This window comes from Plutella xylostella, chromosome Z (assembly GCF_932276165.1).
Source record: "Plutella xylostella chromosome Z, ilPluXylo3.1, whole genome shotgun sequence".
NCBI lineage: Eukaryota > Metazoa > Arthropoda > Insecta > Lepidoptera > Plutellidae > Plutella > Plutella xylostella.
Genome location: NC_064012.1, coordinates 3,359,373 through 3,384,614, shown reverse-complemented (window position 1 = coordinate 3,384,614; position 25,242 = coordinate 3,359,373). Strand labels below are relative to the sequence as shown.

General features: G+C 38.2%; 2 protein-coding genes across 12 annotated transcripts in view; both read left to right on the top strand.

The window, feature by feature from the left end:
* The window catches only part of LOC105392050 (glucose transporter type 1), an 86,245-nt gene that overhangs the window by 30,133 nt on the left and 30,870 nt on the right, over positions 1 to 25,242 (top strand). For 10 of the 11 annotated variants that reach the window (XM_048632741.1, XM_048632742.1, XM_048632736.1 and 7 more), the window contains exon 2: positions 14,598 to 14,658. The gene's annotated coding sequence lies outside the window, so the exon portion shown is untranslated. Of the gene's footprint in view, positions 1 to 4,814; positions 5,060 to 14,597; positions 14,659 to 25,242 lie in introns of those variants that run through there. The other variant, XM_048632732.1, reaches the window with a different exon arrangement.
* Positions 21,365 to 21,817, top strand: LOC125491270 (wiskott-Aldrich syndrome protein homolog 1-like). Its single transcript, XM_048632812.1, has one exon. The coding sequence runs from the start codon at positions 21,365 to 21,367 to the stop codon at positions 21,815 to 21,817; it is 453 nt and encodes a 150-aa protein (XP_048488769.1).

The window sequence follows — 25,242 nt, the reverse complement described above, 5'->3', positions numbered from 1 at the left end:
GCCGATCAAATGCATCGCACGCAAATTCTAAAATCGAATCATCTGAATCCAATCCAACGCTTGTATTTAAAGTCTGTCAGCTTCCACATCGTTGCTTTTCTACCTGCTTTGAGATATTTAGCACGTAAATTTAACGTTTCAAACTGAAATCAACTGAAGCGTATGCAGCTATTAATTAATTTGCGAATAATCGCCGAGCCGTCTGCCGAAATTGAAATGTGGATTCTGGACGTGTTTGTCGTCGATTGAGTAATTGATTACAATTTGGAATTTGCAGATCACACTCTCTAATGTCTTACTAACAAGTGAGTGTGAATTTAAACGTTTACGGTTTAATAAAGTTTTATGATTATTTATGATTTTTGTATTTCCTTCTTCTATTCATTCTTCATTCTTCTTCTATTTCCTTAATATTCTTTTAATTTTTAACCGTCAAATATGGATTTATGAGAAAATTTACAGTCACAGGATTAATACGGTTAAGCGTTATACATACACGGCATCTGTTTTGAATCTCACGTTATTTTGTAACGAAGTAAGCCTGATTGTATAATTATCAATATCTAAATTAAACAAAGCTTAATAAAAAGGTGTTCATTACTATAAAAACATCAGTTTAACTTAAATTAAATGAAAAAGAGCATCAAGTAAAGACTGAGTACAGTACAGGCCTGTTTCATATAAGTTGCTTCATGTTTATATCCCATAAGCGGCTTATATTCTATAAACTTGCTAGGAATCATAAGCTTTCCCAAAGCCGCTTAGATATTTGTATGCATATGTATTATGATTCACGATTGTTATCCCCGATGGGGTAGTCACAGGTGACTCGCAAGCAAGATCAAGTAATAGATCGCGAGCCGTATCGCCGTTTCGGAATGAGTACAATGCACTTAGCGTTCGAAACAATTGTTTAGCACAAAAAATATTTGATGTTATCCCTGTTTACATACATTTAAAAATTATTCTTAACGCATTTACGAATATAATATTATTAACATCAATGCAAGCACGATAAGCAGAAGATAAATAAAACACCTGTGAGTATACGAATTTCAACAAAACGTTCAATAAATAAAATACAAGCCATTTTTAAATCGAAGTTGTATAATAATCCTCTTTTCCACCACGAGCCAACGTCGAGCTTTCTGATTAATTCCGAGTTAATCCTTTTTACTTAACAACACACACTTCGATTCTCCCCATTACGTGCTGAATATTGCATCGTGTAGTGAAAACCGGGGAATTATTGCCAATATTATCCGTATCCGTAAACTGCATATTCAGGTGGTTCGGTATAATAATGTAACATCTTCCGTGGCGATAACCGCACAATGGACCTTGTTGCCTGTGTTTACTGTTTACTTTGTGCTGTCCTTGAGCCACTTGACTGGAGCTTCTGAGAAGTGGCTGGGTGATGGAGACAGCGCGACGCCGCCTTTGTCTGCGGGTCGTCTGTCTCCAGTCTCGCCGCACGCCTGATACCGTGTAAGGTATCTATTAAGATGTAGTGAAGGGAATATTAATTGTAGCCGGCTAGGTGGCTAGCTGTAGCACTATGGATTACGCTCGCACATAAGATAGTTCAGGTGACACTAGATATTAGAACTGGGGCATAGTAGTCGGCCCTACCGGTAGAACGATCTCTTCCAGGCAACTTTAGATTGAATGATAGATTTTGTAAAGGGGTGGTCGCACAAATATTATAAATAAAAAGAGAATGAGAAATTAAAATCTACTTGTTATATCTTGATATCTGATTATTATAACTGATCCTGGATGTAATTGAAATTTTCTGCGAGGTGATTTTGATAAGTATTTCAAATTCAAATTATTATATTATATACTTATTTAATGTAATATCCATGTGTTTCTCCGTAAAACAACTGATAGATATCTACTATCAAAAGGTAGGTTGTACCTATAGTTAAAAAAATCAAATAATTTTAGCCGACACGAATGTAATTGAAATGTTTTTAGGTGGGCTAGACTATTAAAAAAAAACTTGTGTTTTTTTCCAGTTAAAAATATTAAATGAAAGTTTGACCGGCGGAACGTGGGTACCCACAATAACGACTAGACGTAAATATGGCGTTCGAAAGCTCTTTTCATGGCCATAATTATTTTGTATGTTGTACATTTTTGTAGTTTTTTTTACTAGGCTACTTTGGTTGTACCTAAAGGTAAGAAATAAGCAAATTCCATGTAATACAATACTTCGCGTGCTACCAACAAATCATTTAACAGTCAAAACCCACCTCGACCGGGAGGGTCAAACAATCTCATAACAACAAGAATGTGTATTGCAAATGAAAAATATAATCTCTCCCATTCCACTCCATTGCAATCCAATTCAGCTTCGAGCTATGCGCATGTATGTAGTATACGTATGAACAGATTGCCAATTAAGTCTCAACTAACCCGACATCGTAGTCTGTAGCCGCAAGGACCGCACAATGGTCCAAGTTGTGCCCACTGCATTCGCTACACACGCCGCATCAGATTCCAGGCCCCTAGAGACCCATTGATGATGACTAATATCTCGTGACGATCGGATGGATTCGCAGGTCTTGTGTGTTAAATGTTTGGGTTGTTTGTTACCTCGGAGGCAAGCGTGGAGACAATGGCAGTGACAGTAATGGACGAGGCTCATGCCCTGCAATGGAATATTTAGAGGCTATGTTGTTTTAACTTTAAACCCTTGACGAAAAACAGGGGTGTTATAAATTAGAAAAAGTTACTGTGTATCTGTCTGAGGTAGCGTAGCTTTCAAACGGCTGCACCGATTCTTGATTTATTTTTTTGGGTTAAAGGTAATGCTACCCCGATTTTTCTAAGCCATATTTTAAAAAATCAGCACTTTTAGTGATGTATGTCGGGGTTTTTAACTTTGGTTTGGTTATTTAGTTAGTATGTTTTAACAACCAAGTAGCGGTGCTGTGGCGTTCCCAAAAGCGCTATTGGTCACGATTCCTAAAAACTGTGTATTAAGCTCATAGACTGAATTGGTGCATTAGCCATGCAGATAGGAAACGGATCGACCAATTAGAGGTTTGTAGTTGTTTGTTGTTGTAGTTTGTGTGGTAACTTGGATATACACGTAAGTGTTCTTAGTTTAGGTGTAGCCGTTCAAAATGAATGCGCTTCGGCCCACCATAATAAACTAATGCCCAATTTAGTCCTATATAAACCAGGAAACATTTCAAGCAAGAGTTCATGAAAAGGCTGCTCATATTTTCCACCAAAATATTTTGATGAGGCATTCCGAAGTCGACCATTGTTGCGACGTCAACTTTCTGTTTCAACTTGAAGGGGTCGTTTCATACCAAGTCGGTTACTACCGGGCACTGTGTTTATTTCAAACAAGTGACCGCTCACGACGAAGCACAAAGCTCTGGACACACAACACAATGGAGGAAGCTCCAGACTTAACTCATTGTTGACACAGCGAAATTGTTATTGAGAAAAGAAACCCTATTTTCATTCTAAGAACTGCAATAAATATTAAAGAGGCTTACTGGCGACGTCGAATTACTTAAGTACTGGAGGTGGCCTAGCGTCATAGTTTTACAGGAGGATGGCAAGGAAATAAAGTTAAAACACTGTCTATTTTCTTTGTACAGTTAATTAAAAAAGCGCAACTTTTATATAAGAAAGTAAAAGGTCAACCTGAAATTTTCTATGCTAAAGAGGTGAGAGAGATAGTAAAAAAATATTAATAATCTCAATGATTTAAAAATGACTATGCTAAGTTGCAGATGTAAAATTGTGTGGCAACTGTACATTATGTCATTGTGCTCGGTACTACAGATATTATTTAACACACACAATTCTACTCGATCTGAACATGTAAAGGAGGTTTCAGTCTAAATTCCTTCCTAGAAGAAAGCAAAATTTATTTTTTTTTGCAACCCAGCGCTGCGACAGACGATGGAACTACTGAATACCAATTACTTTTAATTCGTTTGGACCTCATCCGATGCCATCTTCGTTATATAGTCTAGGGCGGAAAATGTACTGAATTGCATACGTGTTACTTGCATACCTATCATGCAGGTGAACTCATTCTGAAAACTATAATCGTTTGCTATATGAAACACTATAATAACTTGGTAAATCTTTCACCGTTAATATCAATAATAATCTTTGTCTGTTTTGTTATTTTGGTGAGCATACAGACCTTTTCTATTATATTCTACGCCTTCAAGCCTACAGATGACTGGGCAGGCTGGGCAGTCATTAATGACATGACACACTGAACTCGGCACAAGGTGCTACTCCTACCAAGGTTTTCCCGCACAGTGCAAACACAATACGCGCACGTTAGGGCGATTATTTCCGGGCTGTTATTTTCTACTTAGGGTGTTTTTAATATGGTGCGGACTTTATCACGCACGCGGGATTGACCCGCAAACGTGACACCCGCAAGTATTGTTTTCTACAACTATTTAGGGTGTTTTTAATAGCATGCGGATTTCATCAAGCATGCGGGATCGCCCGCCTTTCCCGCGTCCCGCGTGCGTATTCCACGCATTACAATAAATACTTGTATGACTGTTTTTAACCGCATGCGGTATTCATCACTCTCGCGGGATTGCACCCCATATATTTCACGCGTTACAATGAATACGCGTGCGGGGCCATACCGCGTGATGAAATCCGCATGCTGTTAAAAACAACCTTAGTAGGTACTGGTTATGTGAAAGTTTCCGCGAGGCTGCGCGCATGCGCCGCTGCTGCTCATCCCCTGCTGTACAGTTAAGGCCCCAGTTTGACATTAAGCCAACGTGCTGTTTAACGCAAAGGCCCAGGCCCCGAGTGTACACGCCGATTCAACTCCAATTGCCACAGTACAAGCGTCCACTTTACAGTGGCCGTGTTCGGTTAAGGCGAGTGCTCAGTGCAATTGCTCAAGAATTTGTCCGGGTGAAATGGTTTGCACTTGTTTTTTGTTATTTGATTTGGAGTTGTGATCCTTGTAGGCTTAGGTTTTCACGGACCTTTAGGAAGTTGTGAGTGTGTGCCCGCGGCAGCGGAACGGAGTGAGTGCGCGTTTAAGGTTAGAATGTGTGCTATTTTTATTTCATAAAATACTTATGTATTTCCATGTTGGCCTATTTTAAAGTTTTACGTTTATTTAATAATGCATTTTAAAGTATACGTTACACTACAGGGGAATTAAACAATATTTTTAAAATTTTCGGCATCAGGTATCCAGAATTCTACTTTGAATTAAAGTGACTGTGACTTGTTTCATCAAAATTGGTTACAAGTAAGTTTAATTTCTAGTCGTATAAAGTATTGTAGTACTTTTAACGGTTGGTGTAAGGACTGACCTACTCGTATGGTTCCGTATTATTCAATTACCTACATACTTATATTTTATTTGGTGCTTATAGCATTGAGATAAAATTTGGCACGAATTTTGGGTTTCTAGGTCAACGAAAAGCACCAGTTGGCTTTAAGGAGTGAGTATGCGAATGGTATAGTTTTAAAGACATGAGTTTTATTCCACGGGCCACTATGTAGGAGAAGTACCTGAAATACTGATACCATATTTTACTGAAATAAAGGTACATCCCTCATGTGGCTAGCCCTTTCTTTCTAATGCGATGCTTAAAAAAATCCCACTCTATCTAGATTTTCTCATAGTATATTATATACTGCCAGACTTTAAATAGCTGGGTCTGTGTATCTATCGCGCACTTGTTTTGACAATGATTTTCATATTCAAAATATATTTAATAATTACTTCTTGAATGACATTTATTTTGACTTCCCTGAAATAAAGACCTCGTCGACGTTCGCCTTTGATGAATGATTATGGCCAAAGAGAATATACAGGGTGTCCCTGGTTAAAGAGCACATCCGAAAGATGTGAAATTTAACATACGAGTTGGATGTAATTCTAAACGAGTTAATATATAAAATCTTCCGCAAAGAGCCCAGCGGCCGCTACACGGATACGTTATCGACGTCGTACTTATGACAAATCGCGATATGATGAGGTTTGTCTACGTCGATAACGATCCCGTGTAGCGGCAACAGCTTTCAAAGTCATAGGTATCCGATAATGTTTACAGTAATCTCGTAGTAGGTACACTGACACAAACCGGAAAGTTGAAATGAACGTTACGTAACTGGGAAATAGGATCAATTCCCACGAAGGTTTCAAAAATGTTTTCACGATATTTAATGCTGCGTATGAAGCCTTTTTGTTAAATTTAACATTAAAAATAAAACAGCTTGATAAAAAGTTATAAAAATGGCAAAGTTGCAATGTAAAAAAATTAAAAATAAAAATAAAATTCACGTGTGTTTGAGGTCTAAATAAAAATATACTGGATAGGTATATTACAGAACACACACATTGCAAAAAACACGATTTACCTACCTAAAGTTTATCTTAAAAAAAATCTGTCTCGGCCCGGGATTGGAACAGTATCCAGAGTCACTAACCATTGCGTTATCCGGTCGTAAACTGATTTAATATTAAATGTTTTGTTCTGAGGGTTTGATAAGTTTGTTCAAGCAGAAACAACGCCACCTATGTTTTCAAAAGTGTACACTTTAGTATGAAGAAATTTCTTATTTCCAGAATATGCCTTTGTATAATATCAGTTATGTTGGAACAGATTTTTCATAACAAATACAGAATAACTAGGCAAAAATTATATTATGTAATCTGGCGTAAAAGTTCTGCTATTTTTCTCTAGGTGTCGCTAGGGTCGCAAGTAGTTCCTTTAATTCGTGATAGAGGCGTGACAGTCGCCGCTCATTTAAACCAAAACAAAAAAGGCCAAGGTACTTCCAGACCTGAATTATAAATGCAGTACCTTTCCAATATTAATTTTAATGTTACTGAGGCAGAAAGTGGAATGTTATATTGCAGTTTCGTCATCATTTATGTGTTTAAATACAAATCAAGTCATATACTTTCCCATATATTATTTATGTAATTCATCAATTCATATTGCTACACCGGTCTCCAAGTTGTTCTAAGTTGGTAATTAGTACAAATTGATAGATTTTATTGTTTAAACAGTAGTTCATATTATACTAGGGTGCCTTGCCAACAGATATGTGATATACAGTTATGCTATGAAGATGTGAAAGAAATTCCACTAGTGCATATGGACCAAGGAATATGATTAAGATTAAGTATAACAAAATACCCATTTACATTATTATATTACCTACACAATTAGTTTTATACAACAGTAAATTAAAGAGAATCGGAACCTACAAACAAACTGTATAATAAACAGTTTTGTGGGACAAGAAATTTAAACCAAAATAAATTATGTATGTATACTTTAATCATAGACTAATATTAGCATATTATTATTAGTATTATGATATACTAATAATAGTCTATACTTTAATAAATAATAATTGGTCGATATCAAACGTTCCATCCATAGCAACGCAGGATTGCTCATGTCTGGTGAACAAACACCCTTAGGTACTCCTTTTCGAGACAACATTGAAAAAAGTAATAAAAATGTAAACGGAAAGAGTTTAGCGTTATCCTTTTTCACCTGCATGAAATGTTGAAAATTAAATCCGTTTGAATTTGAAAATGTTAAGAGAAGAATACTGTTTCAGCTTTACGAGTAAATCCGATATCACTTCTGCAAATAAAATAGCGAGCACAATTTGCAGATTTTTTGCTTTACAGTGCCGCTGGGACATTGAAGTTTGATTTAATTTTATGTTCTCAAAGCCAAACTAAAATGTTTTAAAGTGACTTAAGTAAGTATTACGCTTTATTTATATTTTGTAAATAATGTCTTAACTACTGCGTTTTATGCTTTAATCCTTCAGATCATGTAAAAGTACATGCGATTAATACGACCGTAATTTCGACTTATTATTCAAAACAGTTTTCCCTCGACTTAAACCAATAATTAGAAAGCAAAATTAGCCAAATCGATCGAGTCTATTTACGAAATATAACGGAAACTAGCGAATAGCTAATATTGATTTTCACATTTACATTAAGTATAAAAATTAGTACTTACTAGCTTACTACTCTATTTTCGAAAGGGGTATCTATTGTATGTCTTTGGAGGGTGATCAATAAACGTAAATATGTATTGTGGGGACATCTCACACGCGGCCATACAAACAAAAGCTAGGCCTTGCCTCGGCCAGAATCGAACCTGGGGTTTTCAGCATCGTATATGCCTATTGTAGATTGTTCTTAGGCTGTAAGTATATTTTCGTAGGTTAAAGTTTTGTTTAATAAAGATAAGATAAGATAAGATAAATATTCAATTTTAGGAAGGATATTCAATCAGAAAGATGAAATTCCATAAATCAAAAGTGTAGGTAAATATTAAAGGTTAATTAATAACACAAAACATTACTTGTATAAATATTAATTATTATATTATAGCTAAATTATTAAACACTCGAAATCGTGTTGGCAATCATCCAAATTTTGGAGGATGTTGGACGCTCGCGAGTCATAAGATTAAACATGATATGACCCGTGACCATCATGTATGAAGATATTACTATGGACAGTATTCTACTCGAAACGTGCTTTCTGTTGAATAACAATATTATGTTCAGAAATCTCACACTCGTCAACTGACCCAAAACTAAACAGTGCCTGTATTATTGGTTTCCGGAAAGCTGATAAACCTACACTAACACAAACTATAGATAAACGACAACCAGACAAAAGACAAAAACAATTGCCTATCTATAACCACGCTAAACATCACATAAAACACACAGAAAATACCGTATAATTCATTTTGAAACGTTTTTAACAGAAAGCGAAAGTTTCACAATGTTCTTTTTTAAATTCATTAATTAGTCTTTTTATTGCAGTTATCATTCCTAACTTGATCACGGGGATTCTTGTTTGCTGACTAATTAAAAAACTTTATATTAACCCGAAGCAACGCGGGTTTGCTCAACTTTTTGTAAATTACAACAACTATACGTTTCACGGCGAGGATGCTCCACTACAGTTGCTATTCAAACAATTATTAAGCCTCTTAACATTGCGGTAGCATTAGTTGTGAGGTGAAACAGTTGTTGCAGACATAACTAAGTAGTTTCGAATGTTTGTAATCAAAATTTACCGCTATCAAGTTGCATCTAGCCGCTGTCGGGACGCGTCGATTCAAAATACTTGACTAAATTCGCGCGACGACAAAGTTTGCTCGCGTGCGGCTATGAATCACACACACAGATATAATCACTTCAAAAGTTAACTAACTTTCTAACACGCGGACTAATCGAAGTTGATAACGACCCTTGCATATTAGACTAGCGGTCTGTGTTGACCTAAGTGCATAGTAACCTCCCATTCTTTGATCGATTCCGAGTGGAGACGTAATCTGAACTTAATCGAGTGGGTCGATCGCTACACTAGTCGGCTGTCAGCGGGCAAGTGTTGGTCGGCGTAAGCACTTGATGGAGTGCCGTAAGTCATGACTTCGATTCTACTGAAGGGGACTTTATCGGCAACGCGATGATGAAGTACTTTCAAAATCGCAAGGTGAACGGACGGATACGGTTAGAGACAACTAGATCTTCCTCTCAAGGCAAAGCAATTAAACTGTAACAAATAATAGATTTCGAGTATGACCTGAGTTCGAGTCTAATTAATTTTATAAAATTATAGCAATACAATGATTTATGCCAAGCTGCATTGCTATAAAAAAAGCTAAGTGCTACGACACTACGATACAACGCTACACCTACGAAGCTACGACGACGCTACGCGGCTACGTTGCTACGCAGCTACGAATACTGTAGCTCGTAGTATTATAATATAACATTCAAAGTTGGCTCTTTTAGAAGATCAGTGCAAGAATTTTTATACCTTTATTAACGTATAACAGAACAAATACACATTTGTCCTGATGATTAGTAATTATATGAGAAAGGCATAAAATGGCAACTTTCGGCCTACATTTGAAAATACAAAATATAATATTTGCAAAATAGATTTCATAAACATTCAGTAATTAAATTACTCTTCACGGTTGAAACCACCAAAACAATAAAATGGTTATTTGTTTGTACGAGTATTTCAATTTGCGTATAGAATATCCAAATACGATATCAATTACCACTTTCAATATTCAGACAGCCTATTCTATAGTAAAATGAACCAAACACCTTATTAACGTAACTGTTAATCTGCGGATTACCATTATTATCAGTAATGCTGAAATCATTTTCCACTTGCCTGCCAATAAGACTAGAATTTCAGTTAATTTTAGCTCAAATATTTCAACTGTGAATAAACATCATTAATACAAAATGTGTATTGTAAGTTGTAAGTGTTGTAACTTGCAATTTTGACAGTATATAAATGAAGATTAAATTAAGAACACTAGTGTTTCACGAGCAACTACAAAAATCCATCTACCATCGACCCTATGTCACTACGAGTAGTACTTTTTCATTGCTCGTGAGTGTAACAATAATTCTTAATTGTACCTGATTCTGGATTTCTCGATTCAGACTTTTGTGCATAGTTACTTACAGCGTGGACCATAGTTAGAAATGGTCCTATTATGTGTCAACTGCCTACCTAATTTGAATAATTTCCCACCATGCTTGTCCACTGCGAGTAAGTGTGTTCACATAAATCTGAAGGGCTAACACGGGGCGCACATAAGACGTGACAAAAGTTTTGCATCGCGCTCACTCACATCGCGCAGCCTCAAGAGCGAGCGCGACGGAGAACTTTGGTCACGTCTTAATAGCGCCCTGTGCTAGCCCTTCTGGATTAGTTAAAGCTATGTAGATATGCAGGCTTCTTAATTATGATTTTCCGCAAACCGTGTGGTATGAATTAATATAAATTTCTTATTAGAAAAGAATTCAATGGGGCATGGTGAGCCAAAATTTGAACCCTCACGATAAAAGGATGAGATCAAGGGACATAAGTACTTCCACGTGATTTTATCAGTTGCGCCACCACGGCTTTACCTAAGTCAAAGAGAAAAGAGTGAAGACATCATCAAAACAACAAACACGCCCGGCCTAACTCTATAAAAATATACTAACGCCATCTATCTAGAACACATGTTATTGAATTTATTCTTTAAAAGCGCGTTTGTAAACCTCATGTATATTTTTATGTGGAAAATATTCTTTTACAAAAAAGTTCCACGTGCAACCGCTAGGGTCGCTGCGAACGTTTTTATTGGGTTTGTTGTTGTTGTTGCAGTGTTTTATGCAGTAAGATAACCAAGACAAGACTTCATTGTTATCTTACTGCATAAAACACTGCAACAACAACAACAAACCCAATAAAAAGCTTAATTTCGGATGAACTAGTCGAAAAGGCTTTTAAATCTAGTTACATAGTAGGTATGCATACCTTAAGCGTGTCTGTCTAATTATATAAAGACGATGCGGCTCGTTACCTAAGACATAAGTAGGAATGTATGTACCTTAAATTTGTACCTATAGCATGGATAGCTTGCAAGTCACGTACTTATGATTGACTACCCTTCGAGAGGTTACACATAATGTTGTCTGTTAAATAAGGAAAAATAGGTGCAATGCAACAAAGACACAAGCGTCGGATTCGACGTCTCCTGAATAAAGATGTTTGAATATTATGTGAAGATTTAGCTATACTAGGTTAAAATTACTACTTGTATTTTTTACTTATTAGACAAAAATAAATTGTTACGGAAAATTTACTTAGTTGAAATGTTTGTTGCTAACTGCTAAGTCATTATTTTTAAGACAATGTTTTTTATAGAGTCAAGTTTGTTAAGGTTAAGAGTAATCTTTAGTAGATAAGTCCATTAAAATCAAAACAAATACGATACAATTAAATAATAATAAATATTACACCAATCAGTTGAAAGTGGTATTTGATTTCATTCCACGTTGTTTGCTCAAAAGTTCCCCCGATCAGCCGCATTTAAAACAAATTTTCAGTAAACATTGTAGCCAAACGTAGAAAACAAATAACAAAGATGGATGTTATTCAAATATATTCTGCTGATGGAATCGACATGTTCCTCGATAATCCATAGAAGGGGATGAATTTTCCGAGAGGATATTGCCTAAATCTCTTCGCTTCGAAGGTTTGTTGGAGATATCAGTTATCACAAACAAGAACCCAAACTTTTAATGTTTGTCTTTAAATAAATGTCAACTCCGGCCGGGGATAGAACACGGGAGCTTCAGAATAGCAGTCACGGTTAACCACTTCACAATCCGGTCATCACAACCCCAATAATCAATTTTCATTAAACGAGTGCTTAATAGTGTAAAATTAAATTAAACTTAATACTATTAACTGAAAGCTTTGTACTTCAACTGCGGAAAACAAATTTACCTCAAAACCTTGTTTTAGTAACCACATTAAAATTAACTGGAGCGCATTTCATGAAGGTGAAAGTGCAGTAATAAACTCATTTGCGAAACTTGTCTGTACCTAACGACGAGGCGAAATATTTCATGGACATTTCGTTTTTGAAATAATTCTGTTTCGAACTAATTTTACTTCATTAAAAGCATTGCTTCGCAGGTGTGTTGTATTCAACTACATAGTTTTGAAGGGCACGCGGTTTAATTACTACCTCGTTTGCATGTATTTATTACATTTGTGACATTTGTTGTAGCAATGTTCATAATAGTCAAAATACTTTGTAGAAATACATATTAAATTCGGATTTTAAATGAAATTGTGCTGTGCGTTTTTCAATACCAGTATCAATTTAATTAATAATTAAAGCTGGCGTTTTTTTCATGTTGCATCATTTTCTTTTTTTTACCGATCAAACTACCATACTAAGTATGTATACAATTCAGGGTTCATCCCGGGATAACATAGAATCAAGACTCTTGAATTATATTTCATGCCACATTTCGGACCTGCTACCGTACCACCGACACATTAGCAATTAAAAATCCATAAGACGTCGCTCTGCCAAAATCAGTCTGAGCAAAACTGCTTAGGCCCGGTCCCCTATTACGCGCCGCAGGTCGCGTCCAGCGCCACGCCGTAGGCCGCGTCACGATGCTCACTACATCTACGCGCCAACGTCGGCGTGTGAGGGAGACCGCATCAGTACATTTCTATAGTGAGCATTGTGACGCGGCCTACGGCGTGACGCTGGACGCGCCCCTCGGCGTAAATAGGAGACCCAGGCCTTAACCCCCTGGCCACAGCCAATTGCGGCGCGGCGTGCGGCGCGGCGAGCGGCGCGGCTAGCGGTGAGCGCCGAAAACAAACGCTAGACAACGTACGAAGTATGCCACAGCTAGCCGCGGCGCGAAATGCGGCGCGGCTAGCGGCGCGGGTTGACGTGCGCGGTGCGCGGCGGCGGCGGGCGGCGCGGTGTGCGAGCGAAACAAATGTACTAGAGAGTATCGAGGCGGCCACAGCTCAAAGCGGCGCGCGCGGCGGCATCAAGTGGACGGACTAGCCAACGCGCGACCAAAACAAATATGTGCTGTGGCATACCACCGCAATCCGCACCGCCCGCCGCCCCTCACGCCGCACCTCATCCCGCACCGCTGAAAGCTGTGGCTGAGCCCTAAGGATTGTTGATTGCTAATGTTCGGTTGTGGTAACCCCACTGCAGCAGAATTGCTGCGACCAACGAGTCAATTAGTATACCAACACCCACAACCAGTTGACAGATAGTTGACAGCAGATGTGCGGTCTAGAGTCCACGCCACCACTAAGTCTTACGGCAATATACAGAACTAATCTGCCTATCATATCATTAGACATTTACTTCTATGAGTGAGTGCAGACCAAAGATTAAATAATAATACGTTGAGTACAGCGCCGTGGCTATAGGATTTCAGTGGTGGTGCGGACTCTAGGTCAGTCGGGAACTCGGCTCATTTAAAAAAAATAAAGTTGCGAACTGCTAACGGCGAAGTCATTTTCTATATGTATAATATTTTATAGCAAAACTATCTATCTTTTTGGTGACTGAGAGCTTAGTGGAAATTTTACACCATTCAAGAAGGGTTTGGTTTAATTTGGGAATTTGCTATTGGTACATTGCCGTTTTGACTTTATGTCTGTAAGAACGGTAAGTGAAGTTGGCTATCATTGCCACGTAGACCCTTGAACGCACGACTGCAGAGCGGAGAAATATCTAAGTTATTAAACACGCTGCGAACTTGCACGTTACAAGCGTTTTTTCTAAAAGGTTATTAAAAGTAGGTGCCGTGATTTCTCATCATCGCGTAACCTTTAAACAGGGTAAATTCGCACAAATGCATATAAACGCGTCGTCCATAGTATTTTGTAGAGAATAAACCATAAAGGCGGATGTCCACTGACCAGCTGTCTCGGCATAGGAAGGAACCGGATGTGTCTGTGGAGATTCCGCGGCAATTCGTCACCATCAAGAATTGGACACAACTTGAGAAAAAGGCGTCTTGTAGAGGTATTAAAAGCGTTGGATTGCGAACTTTAAACAGCGAATATACATATAAATGTAATGACTAATAAAGTTACATCTCTGGGTTACACATACCTATTTTCCAATACTAATCAATATATTTTCTTCATTCAGAACTTACACATAATTGTACACAATATCACGAAACTAATCGAGAATTTTCATTTGTTTCAGGCACCATGTATCCTAACGAGCAACAATCGTTGTTAGTGAAATGACAATAATTCCAATAAAGGTACGTAGTGTTAATTAAGTTAATGCATGTGTAAATTCTAAATGCGTGCTCGATGGCTGCGGTTTCCACCCGTGCGGTCACTGAATTCACATTTGCAGTGTATTCCGCTGGAGTAAATCATGAACAGGCTAACTAGTATATGAGTTTCACTTCCCTTGGATGGAGACTGCACATAAGAGGAGCTTAAACCTTTGCAACGGTTAAAAGATGGGCGTTTTTTTTTTACTTTAATTGGTAGCCCCGAATGAATAGAAGAAGTCAATGTCGTAAATTACAACGAATAATTGTTGCCTCGCCGTTTTTTTCAGTAGTTAACTCAAAGATTGGTTTAAAGTCGTATGCACTTTTAAATTAAAACCAACAAAATTTATAATATACTGTAGCTGTCATGCTTGATACGACATAAGGGCTTGTTCAGACTAAACTATTTTCGGTATTGGCACGGTTACTTAACGGACTCTACATCCGGCTAGCTTAGTAAAATGACAACTAAGCACTACTGGTTATGGTTCACACAGACACACACAAACACACACTGTCTCTAACAAGTAGTTACCATTCTAACTGAAATGCATGGATTGTGTGAAAGTTTGTATGTAGGAGTATGGCATTGTAGAAGACCGAGTGAATGAAGTGATGTGAAAAGCGTGAAGAAAATATGTCTAGGAAGACATAATTATTATTTTGCTTCCACTATGTTATTGTATTTTAGACGTTTCCTTATGTCTGGTAAGTAAAGTTGGTTTTCCTTTGCAGCCGTCATATATGTATGGGATTTAGAATGTCTAAAAACCAATAATATAATGGACAGAGTATAAGTACCTATATATTTTATATTGCCGAAATATATTTTTTTCTAAAAATTTGTATATGCATAAGTACTAAAGTAATGCGTAGTGCGCAGACATTATGTATAAAGGATATTATGTATATACCGCTATTCAAAATCATGCCTGTACAAACTCACACAATTCGTTATTCTAAACCACTATTTTATGATCAGGGCCGCCAGACAGCTCAATATTATATAGGTAGATACCTAATTTATATGTATAATAATAATGTAAACACGAGGATATGTCATATTTGACAGTTACTTTGTTGGCAATTGTTTAAATCCAATAGGGAATGGGAGTATGGATATGATTCAAATAAAATTTTTAATTGACTTTGTTAACTCAAAATATTGACTAGCAGGGGAAATCACAGAGGGAAAATTCACTCACTCGACTTTCGCTCACTCTCTCACATTTTTAATACCTATAGTCCTATAATATGTAACTCAGGCCATGTAGCACAGGGCGCTAATAAGACGTGAAAGTTCTCCGTCGCGCTCACTCTTGAGGCTGCGCGATGTGAGTGACGGTGATGCAAAACTTTTGTCACGTCTTAAATATGCCCCGTACTAGCCCTTCAGGAGATTATTTCGTGTGTTGAGATGGTGTTGATCGAGAATTCCGGACACCCTGTATATAAAAAACATATGAGTGTGGCGTCGATATCGGCAAGTGGATCTAAATTGGAGCGAGAGCCGGCGGCCCCGGCTATTTGCGGAGATAAATGTGTTAGCGGCGCTGATTCATTTCGCGAGGGGCACGTGCCGACAGCTCTCCTTAAAAGCCTCCACCAAACTCAGTAGATATGTGTTCTAAACTTCAAATGGTTGCCGAACCCTGATGACTGATCCTCATCTTACAGGTTTTTACCTAGTTTGAGTATCAGGGGACATATTATTCATGCATATATATAACTTACATCTATGCTTGTTAACTTTGTTTTTGTAATTAAGTTTAAGTTTGGCTATGAAATAAATTATTATTATTTATTTATTATTATAACCCTGAAATTTTACTGGTCATCACCTTAGAAACTGTAATAATATCCTCAAATAAAAAAAAACCTTGCTCATGTGGTGAAAGAAGGTATTAATATGACAGTCTGGTATAGTACCACTGCACTTTAAGCTCGTCATCAGTATTTTATTGTACCTACGCACGCTTCAACTTTGTCAGGGCTATGAGGTATCTTCTTTTTTATGTATTAGAATTATATCATTGGTAGGGTCGGTTCCTGAATCCTGACACGGAAAGGGACTTTCAAGGTATGGTTTCGATCTTGTCAGCAAGCAGCAGTGCTGCCACGACTCTGCAGGTCCCCTTAATTATCGATACGTAATTATAAATTACGTTAAAAAAATCAATTTCAACTTCTGTTACTAAAAGACTCTACATAAAATGTAATGTCCCCTAATTATTGGACCAAATAGTTACTTACCAGACCAACGGATCACAACACTGGATTTTGTAAAAAAATGGTATAAAACATTCAAAGGAAAACCTGGCGAGTTTAACAGTAGCTAAAACTCATTATCACCAAAAGTGTCGCTTACGACCTTTGCAATCGTCGATAAATGAGAGCTGCAACAGAGCCTGCCCAATCAGAAATACTGATTTTGAGTCGGCGTAATAATTCCGGGCTCCGATTGGCTGTATATTTTCTCGCTGTAAAACACTCTCAATGTCAGAGTTCACGGAATTCGCGGGGAAATCGCTCGACAGTGAATTGTTTACAATCATACGAGACACCTCCGGCACGTCACTCGCATCGCGTCGAGCTGAGCGGTGCTGCGCGGATAGACCCGCGCTCCTCATTCGCGCTTCAAAAATCATGGAGTGTTGTTCTTCCTTGTGCAATAAAAAGTCGTCCCGTAAGTTTTATCTGATATTATATTTTTCTTAAATGAAAGTGATGATTTCTATTGCTGTGCGCCATTTTCAATTCTAAATAATGTTTTTGGAAATTCAGTGTTAAAAAAGTGGAATTTCGGAAAAAATAAACAGTTTTTCTGAAATTGAGATTATGTGTTTTTAAGTTATAATGGTCATTATAGTGACTTGAATTAGTTTCTGTATCATTTTAACGGTCATAATAGTGCCTTTACTTAGATTCAGTGTAATTTTAATGCGTTTATATATTTTAAATCGGTTTTCCGTCGGGCGCCATATTTCGTTGAGACGTAAAATTGAAGTGCTTCAGTGGAAAAGTGATCAGATAATGGGGTTTTTAACGTTTCTGTGTTGAAATCAATTCTGTGGGGAGATCCACGGCGTGGTTTTGACCATCAGCATCATCACAATAAACAAACACCTGTAGCATTCATTCCGCGAGCGTTCCGCTGTCAAATATATTTTCGGTGAAATTCTTTTAACATAAAAAGAAAAAGAGTGTCTTCATACTACTTATTTATTATGGTGTTTATGATAAATTCATTCTAAATTTCGGACCAAAAAGATTTAACTTAAAAATGACCTCGTATCTACATTTGTAACTGGAAATTCTTGAACGCGTTCGTTATTCATTAATAAATACTCAATTTAATTATGTTATGAAAAGTGAAATTGTTTTCATTAGTGTAAAACAAGTTCAAAGAATGTGAAATGAAATCTGAAATCGTACTAACAACTTAATTAAACGTTGGAAACTCGAGAATATAAAACAATAATAAACTGCAATAAAATTATAACGGAACATCATAACAATTATATTATATCTGGAGTGTATTTCTGCCAGATATTAAGAACTGATGTAATTTATCTATTGGAGCTAAACTATTTCAAATAGTATTGTGTACCTATTAGTTACTACTCGTTTTGGTACACTAAAATGAATTTTACTCCGTTTATAACTATGATCTAAAGTAATTACGCAAAAGTATAAACTCAAGTTTCAAAAATGTTCAGTAAATACCTACCCTACGAGAGAACGAGAGGCGACCGAGCTTTCACACAGACGGGCAGCTTACGTAAGTGCACTCATACTTTTATGCAAGTTTAATAATATTTATACAGCGCGTAACTTAGTGAATAGAATATACACTCAGACATACTGTACAGTGTGATTGGTTATGAGATGTGTTCCTCTAATCGTTGTTGAATAGTGATTTCGGTATACCGTGCTATCGGTGAAGCATGATTTAGTTCAAGCAATGGTCATCGAAAAGAGAATTCTTTCGGTGATCAGTCGTCGTGTCGTCGTACACTACCCGTGCTATCGGAGAAAGGTGATTGGAAAAAATATAAACTTATTTATATTTAAAAAAGCATACAATTAATATAAAAATAAAATCTAAGTCACTATATATCTCGTTACAGCTGAGATGATTCCTGTGTCAGCTCTCAATTTATACAATATAATTGTATTTTGCAATATTATTTGAAGCGTCCCTAGTTCAGCTTGCTTCAGTAATCACAGCCGATCACTGAGGTTAAGCAACACATGACACTATCAGCCATTGGATGAGTGACCTATTTCAAGTGGTTGTTTTCTGGACGCTTTCGTGCTTCGGACGGCACGTTAAGCCGTGGGTCCCGGTTGCTGTTTCGCCAACAGTCGTCAAGCCTGATCAGTAACCTTTGGGCAGCTTGAAAACATCTGACAGTCGGGTTGCCCACTTACCCGACGACTCTCTCAGCACAACGTTACTTGTGTTGGGGTCCACCAACCCGTCCTAGGTCAGCGTGGTGGAGGTGGTAGGCCTAAACCGAGCTTGCTTCAGTAATCGCAACTGATCACTGAGGTTAAGCAATACATGGCACTATCAGCCATTGGATATGTGACCGATTTCAAGTGGTTGTTTTCTGGATGCTTTCTTGTTTCGGACTGCACGTTAAGCCGTGGGTCCCGGTTGCTGTTTCGGCAGCAGTAGTTAATCCTAGTCAGAGGCCTTCGGGCAGCTTGAAAACATCTGACAGTCGGGTTGCCCACTTACCCGACAACTCTCTCAGCACAACGTTATTTGTGTTGGCGTCTACCAACCCGTTCTAGGTCAGCGTGGTGGACTAGGCCAAACCGAGCTTGCTTCAGTGATCGCAACTGATTACTGAGGTTAAGCAACACATGGCACTATCAGCCATTGGATAGGTGACCGATTTCAAGTGGTGGTTTTCTGAATAGTTTCTTGTTTCGGACGGCACGTTAAGCCGTGGGTCCCGGTTGCTGTTTCGGCAGCAGTAGTGAATCCTAGTCAGAGGCCTTCGGGCAGCTTGAAAACATCTGACAGTCGGGTTGCCCACTTACCCGACAACTCTCTCAGCACAACGTTGCTTGTGTTGGGGTCTACCAACCCGTCCTAGGTCAGCGTGGTGGACTAGGCCAAACCGAGCTTGCTTCAGTGATCGCAACTGATAACTGAGGTTAAGCAACACATGGCACTATCAGCCATTGGATAGGTGACCGATTTCAAGTGGTGGTTTTCTGAACAGTTTCTTGTTTCGGACGGCACGTTAAGCCGTGGGTCCCGGTTGCTGTTACGGCAGCAGTCGTTAAGCCAGTGGTCAGAGGCCTTCGGGCAGCTTAAAAACATCTGACAGTCGGGTAGCCCACTTACCCGAAAACTCTCTCAGCACAACCTCGCTTGTGTTGGGGTCCACCAACCCGTCCTAGGTCAGCGAGGTGGACTAGGCCTAAACTGAGCTTGCTTCAGTGATCGCATCTGATCACTGAGGTTAAGCAACACATGGCACTATCGGCCATTGGATAGGTGACCGATTTCAAGTGGTCGTTTTCTGGACGCTTTCTTGTTTCGGACGGCACTTTAAGCCGCGTGGTGGACTAGGCCTAAACAGCAGTAAGGACGTGATGGGTAGTGATTGTTTCGAAGTCTGTGTGAATTAATTACATTTCATTGGATACGACTCATACGAATAAGTCGATAGAAGAAAAGTATTTCACTATATTTAAAACCGAAAAAATTAAAACGTCTCCATAACGTCACAGGAATCATCTTAGCTGAAACGAGGTATAGTTCAAATATTGGTTGAATAAAATCGTTGTCATGTTGCTCTATTGTTTAAATCCATTTGTAACTTTTATCTCGGTTTCAAAAATATAATTAAATGTATTTTAATGATAATAATGCGTATTAAATTGCTATAATTAGTTTGCTAATAATAAAACCATAACAAAATAAAAATCAAATATTTTTTATAGATTTAAGAACTTCAAATAAGTTTTGACTTAATAAATAAAAGATACTTACAATTTTATTGGTATTGGACACAAATTTTTGCCTGGCCACGAATTGAATTTGGAAACTCACAAAGTTTTTTTTACTGTATTTATTAAGTTATTGAAAACAGTCATTATTCCGAGGTTACCTCTGTGATTTACGATTTATTTCAAATGTACATCTCTTGCTTAACAATGCACTATTTCAAAATAAGTGACGTCATAACTCCCAAAGGATGGTGCATGCATGTGATAAAGTCGAGCTTTCTCAAATTGTCAAATCTCAACAAACCCAAACAAAATGGTGCCGTATTTATGCAAACAGGCTATTTTGTTTCGCACTAGGAAATTATTAGGACTAAAAAATTACATATTAGAGGTAATATCAAAATTGTTATAAAATAAACACCAAGATGAATTCAAGGATAATATCGAAATAAGTAGGTACTTATGAAATCTTGTAAAGGCCTATTATAACTTGAAAACACAGAATTCTGATAGATTAATTTGCTTTATCGTTAATTTTTTTCATGAATTCGTTTTTTATAGTTAAACTAACGCACACGTTGTAGCGTATATACATTTTGTTGGGTGTTCAGCAGGTGATACAGAACAACCCGTTCCAATTGGTGTCTGGCTGATACCAGAAGAAAATACCGTCGTCTTATCAGATTCGCCCAGACTTGGTTCAACTGAGACAATGTCGGACCCTACTCCAGCTCCTACCACCTATTACAACACTTGGCCGGAGGGCCGCGGACGTGGCGCCTCCGCCACCCGCCAACTAGCCCCCATCACTCGCGCCACTGTCGTCCAGGAGGTAGCGGCTCCACCACCTTCGTCACCAGCCGAAGAGGAAGAAATCCAAAGCTATGAGAGCTCCGACACAGAACAGCCAGAGCCTACACCACCACCTCGTCCACCTAAAAGCAACGCTGTGCGATACCGCCTTCTTACACCCGAAGAGACCGTGGCATTGGTCCACGAGCCACCGCCGCTGCCCCCGCGCAGGCGCCCCGCCCCCGCCGCTCCCCGCGGTGGCCGTCCCCCGATCCCCCTGCCTCGCAGCCTGCCAGCCCCGCCGGCGGCTCAGCGGGCTCGGCCTCAGTCTCCCACCGAGCCATCTCCATCTCCCCCTTCCTCTTCCATGTGAGGCCAAGCGGGCCCGTACTACAACGTCCCTGCAGTGTTTGAAGGTGTTGCAGGGCCGTACGCAAGCTTCTGGCCCGGCCCGTTCTTTAGAGCCTACCCCGGCATACCAGGCTCAGAACGATGGCCTATTGCTTCTCCACGCATGCAATGGCTAAGAGGCCTACCTTCAAATGCATCTGCAGAGATTCAAGGGCTACCTTTTCCCTTTATGAGGATAACTCCAATTCCTTTCCTGAGAGACTTCCCGGGTGTCCCAGGAATGGAACGATCTTCAAGCGCCCTCGTAGGCGCTCCATCCCGAAGTGTCCCACCATCTATTCAAACCTTGCCCTTTAACCCCGTGGGCACGGCGAGGCCCCGAAGACTACTATGCCCGGCAATAAGCTCGCCCTCAAGCTTGGGAGTGTCGACGGCGAGGGCTGCAGCCCCCTCGCCCCGCGGCCCCCCCGCGCCGGCCACCAGCGCCGCGCCATCGCAGCGACGAGAGTCGGCGTCAGGAATATTAGGAATAACCAGCTCAACACCAGGTTACGCTTTTGTTTTATGTTTTCTCTAGTTTGTAATATGCCTCGTCCTGAATGACTGACTTTGACTCAACGCTCTGCCCAATTTGCTGGGTCTGATAAAATACATACTTAAAAGTTAGGTATGTGTATTTGGTTCCCATTCCATACGTTTTAATAATCAATTTTGGGAGTTTATCAAGCAACGCGAACGTATACGATTAAGCCTGGCGCGCATGTTACCAGCGTTATCGATGGAGTTTCTTTAAGCAGGATGTTAGTGAAAGCTTAATGTACATACAGTTAGTATAAGTGATACTATTATTGTGAAGGCATGTTTGATGATTGAATAACCCTCTGGCGCAAACACTTTAGTTCGAAGACCCATTGCCCTGTCGGATGATAGGTGACATGAAAAGTACTTGAGTCATCTACGAGTCTTAAGTATCTAGTTATCTGCAGAAGGCGTGGCGCTTGTTGACTATATTTTGTTTATAGGGTGCCACTGATACAAACAAGTAAATGTATTTGGTTTTGACATTATTACCTATTGATTTACCAGCTCATATGCATATCAACTAGATATACCTTGGTTGACTCAGACACGCCAATTCTGAGATAAAATTAATTTAAAAAAGAAATTAAAAACCATTTTACCTAACCTAAATTTGTATTTATGAAATGACTTCAATTTTCTTATGTGGTACGTACGTACTTATTCTGTAGTCTAGTGTACTTTAGTGAGCTAATTATTGTGCTGAAACACTATTTAGTTTTCTTGAGCAGCTGGAACTACGCTGTCTCATAAAGTTTCAGTAACTCGAACTAAACACAACTTTCTAGGTACAGCCATGTGCACTAACATATAGTATACCTACACTTTTGTTCGTACCCTTAGATCAGCGATTCGTAGCTACCTTATTGCAATATGATTTCATACCATAAGCTCCGAAAAATGCTATAGCGATTGGCAAGAACAGTTCACCAATAATGGCAATTAAAGTCTTACAATAATAGTCAGCTTGCAACAAAAGTCTGTTGACTGCAGTGCAGTGCAGCGATTATAAGATTCGAAACCTCCGTTCACGTGGCGTATCGTCAACTGTCACTGTCAAAATGTAAGGCAATTTGTTATTTTTTCTATGTTAGGTATGTCTGTCATACGTCTGTCAGTTAGTACAAAATGTATTTAAAATTTGATTTGGAAAAATAAATGTCACTTTTGTTACTAACTTTGCCTTACATTTTGACAGTGACAGTAGACGATACGCAACGTAAATGGAGTAATGAAGTACAAAAATAATATACTTCCATATACTTTCTTTCCAATGAGCCCAATTGAGCCGTTTTCCTTGACAGCCTGTCATTGTGAAATGCTTACAACACTTGTTACAACAATACTCTCAACCCCAAATTCGTAAAGCTTTTTGACACTTTAATTTCGAGAGAGATTCGATCACAACGTAAATTGTAAAGCTATTTTTTTACATTTACGTTGTGATTGAATCTCTACTTTCGGTCTGACGTAAAGAGTACAAACTCGTTTGTTTCAAAGTAAAATTTAACTTTGTTGTAAATTTACAATACGGTCTATGAATTCCAGGGTCATTAGACTCTCAGAATAAGGTATGAGTGAGCCAGCACCAAATCTTTGTTCTGAGGGTTTGATAGTTTTATTTACTGTGGCAACGACAACGCCATGTATTATTTCTCTGATAATAACAACTTTTTTTAAACGCACGCGCCTCACCTCATATCAAAAACTTTTTTTTTTCAGTTCTGTTTGTTGTCATGGCTAACTAAGGTCAAAACCGTGTATGATTAACAAACTATAGTAGTTTGCAATAGAAACCAGCAATCATGTAAACAAACCAAATTGTCACGATTACTCCGTAATCACATACATTTGACGATCAATTATGAACATAGTCTGATTTCAACGAACGCACCATTGTTTTCACATTATCTTCAACACGATTTAACTTGTATTTATAAGTTAAATTTGTTAAAACATTTGCAACGTAAAAATTTCGAAGTATTTGACAAGCTGTCATCTTAGTTTTTTACTCATCGAACTCTATAAGTCATTGAAAAGTTAGTGTTGTTCGTAATCTGAAGTTATCTTTTATTTTTAATTCAATAAATTATTTTAATTTAATATTATTTGAATACAATAAAAAATTTTTTTCAAGAGCTTAATATAATTAACCAAAACAAAAAAAGGAAGAGGAAGTAATGAAAAAGCTCGACGGCATTTTAGACACGGCAAGCGATGACACAGTGGTTCCATTTATAATTACGGTCACCGGCGACTTCTGATAGTGATGATGACGAAGACGAAGATTTAAATTTGTTTTAATAAACACTTTATTTATTTATATAATCAGTTTTATTTTATAGTCTATGGCTTATATATTTAATCTAATTAGAACACTATAACATCACTATGGGCATAAACAATACGCTGTCAATGTCAGTCCGCCATATTTGTTTACATGATTGCTGGTTTCTATTGCAAACTACTATACCTACAGTTATTTTTGCAATCTTCTATGAAACAGCATAGTACTTAAAATATTAGTCATATGAATAAAGTATATTGTTGAATCTGGTTGTAAGTAACTACATTCTAATTTTTCACTACCCCGAGGGATTTAGATTTAAATAGGTATATTATGGTAAAAAATTCAACACGATATTTCCACGCTTTTCCGAGATAAGGTTCTTGACGGACTGACGGGTACCGGACGAGAGTGATTCGACAAGGGTTCCGATTCCAATATTAACTAATAATGAAATAAAAAAAAGAATTAGAATATTCTTTTTCGTACCTACTATGTAAAATATTAATTACGATGCAGAGCGAAAGTTTGTTTTAAATATTATGCAAAATAACTATGAAATAATGTTCTTTATACCTACA

Excerpts from the sequence above, each read along its gene's own strand:
- LOC125491270 (XM_048632812.1), top strand. The coding sequence starts at position 21,365 with ATGTCGGACCCTACTCCAGCTCCTACCACCTATTACAACACTTGGCCG.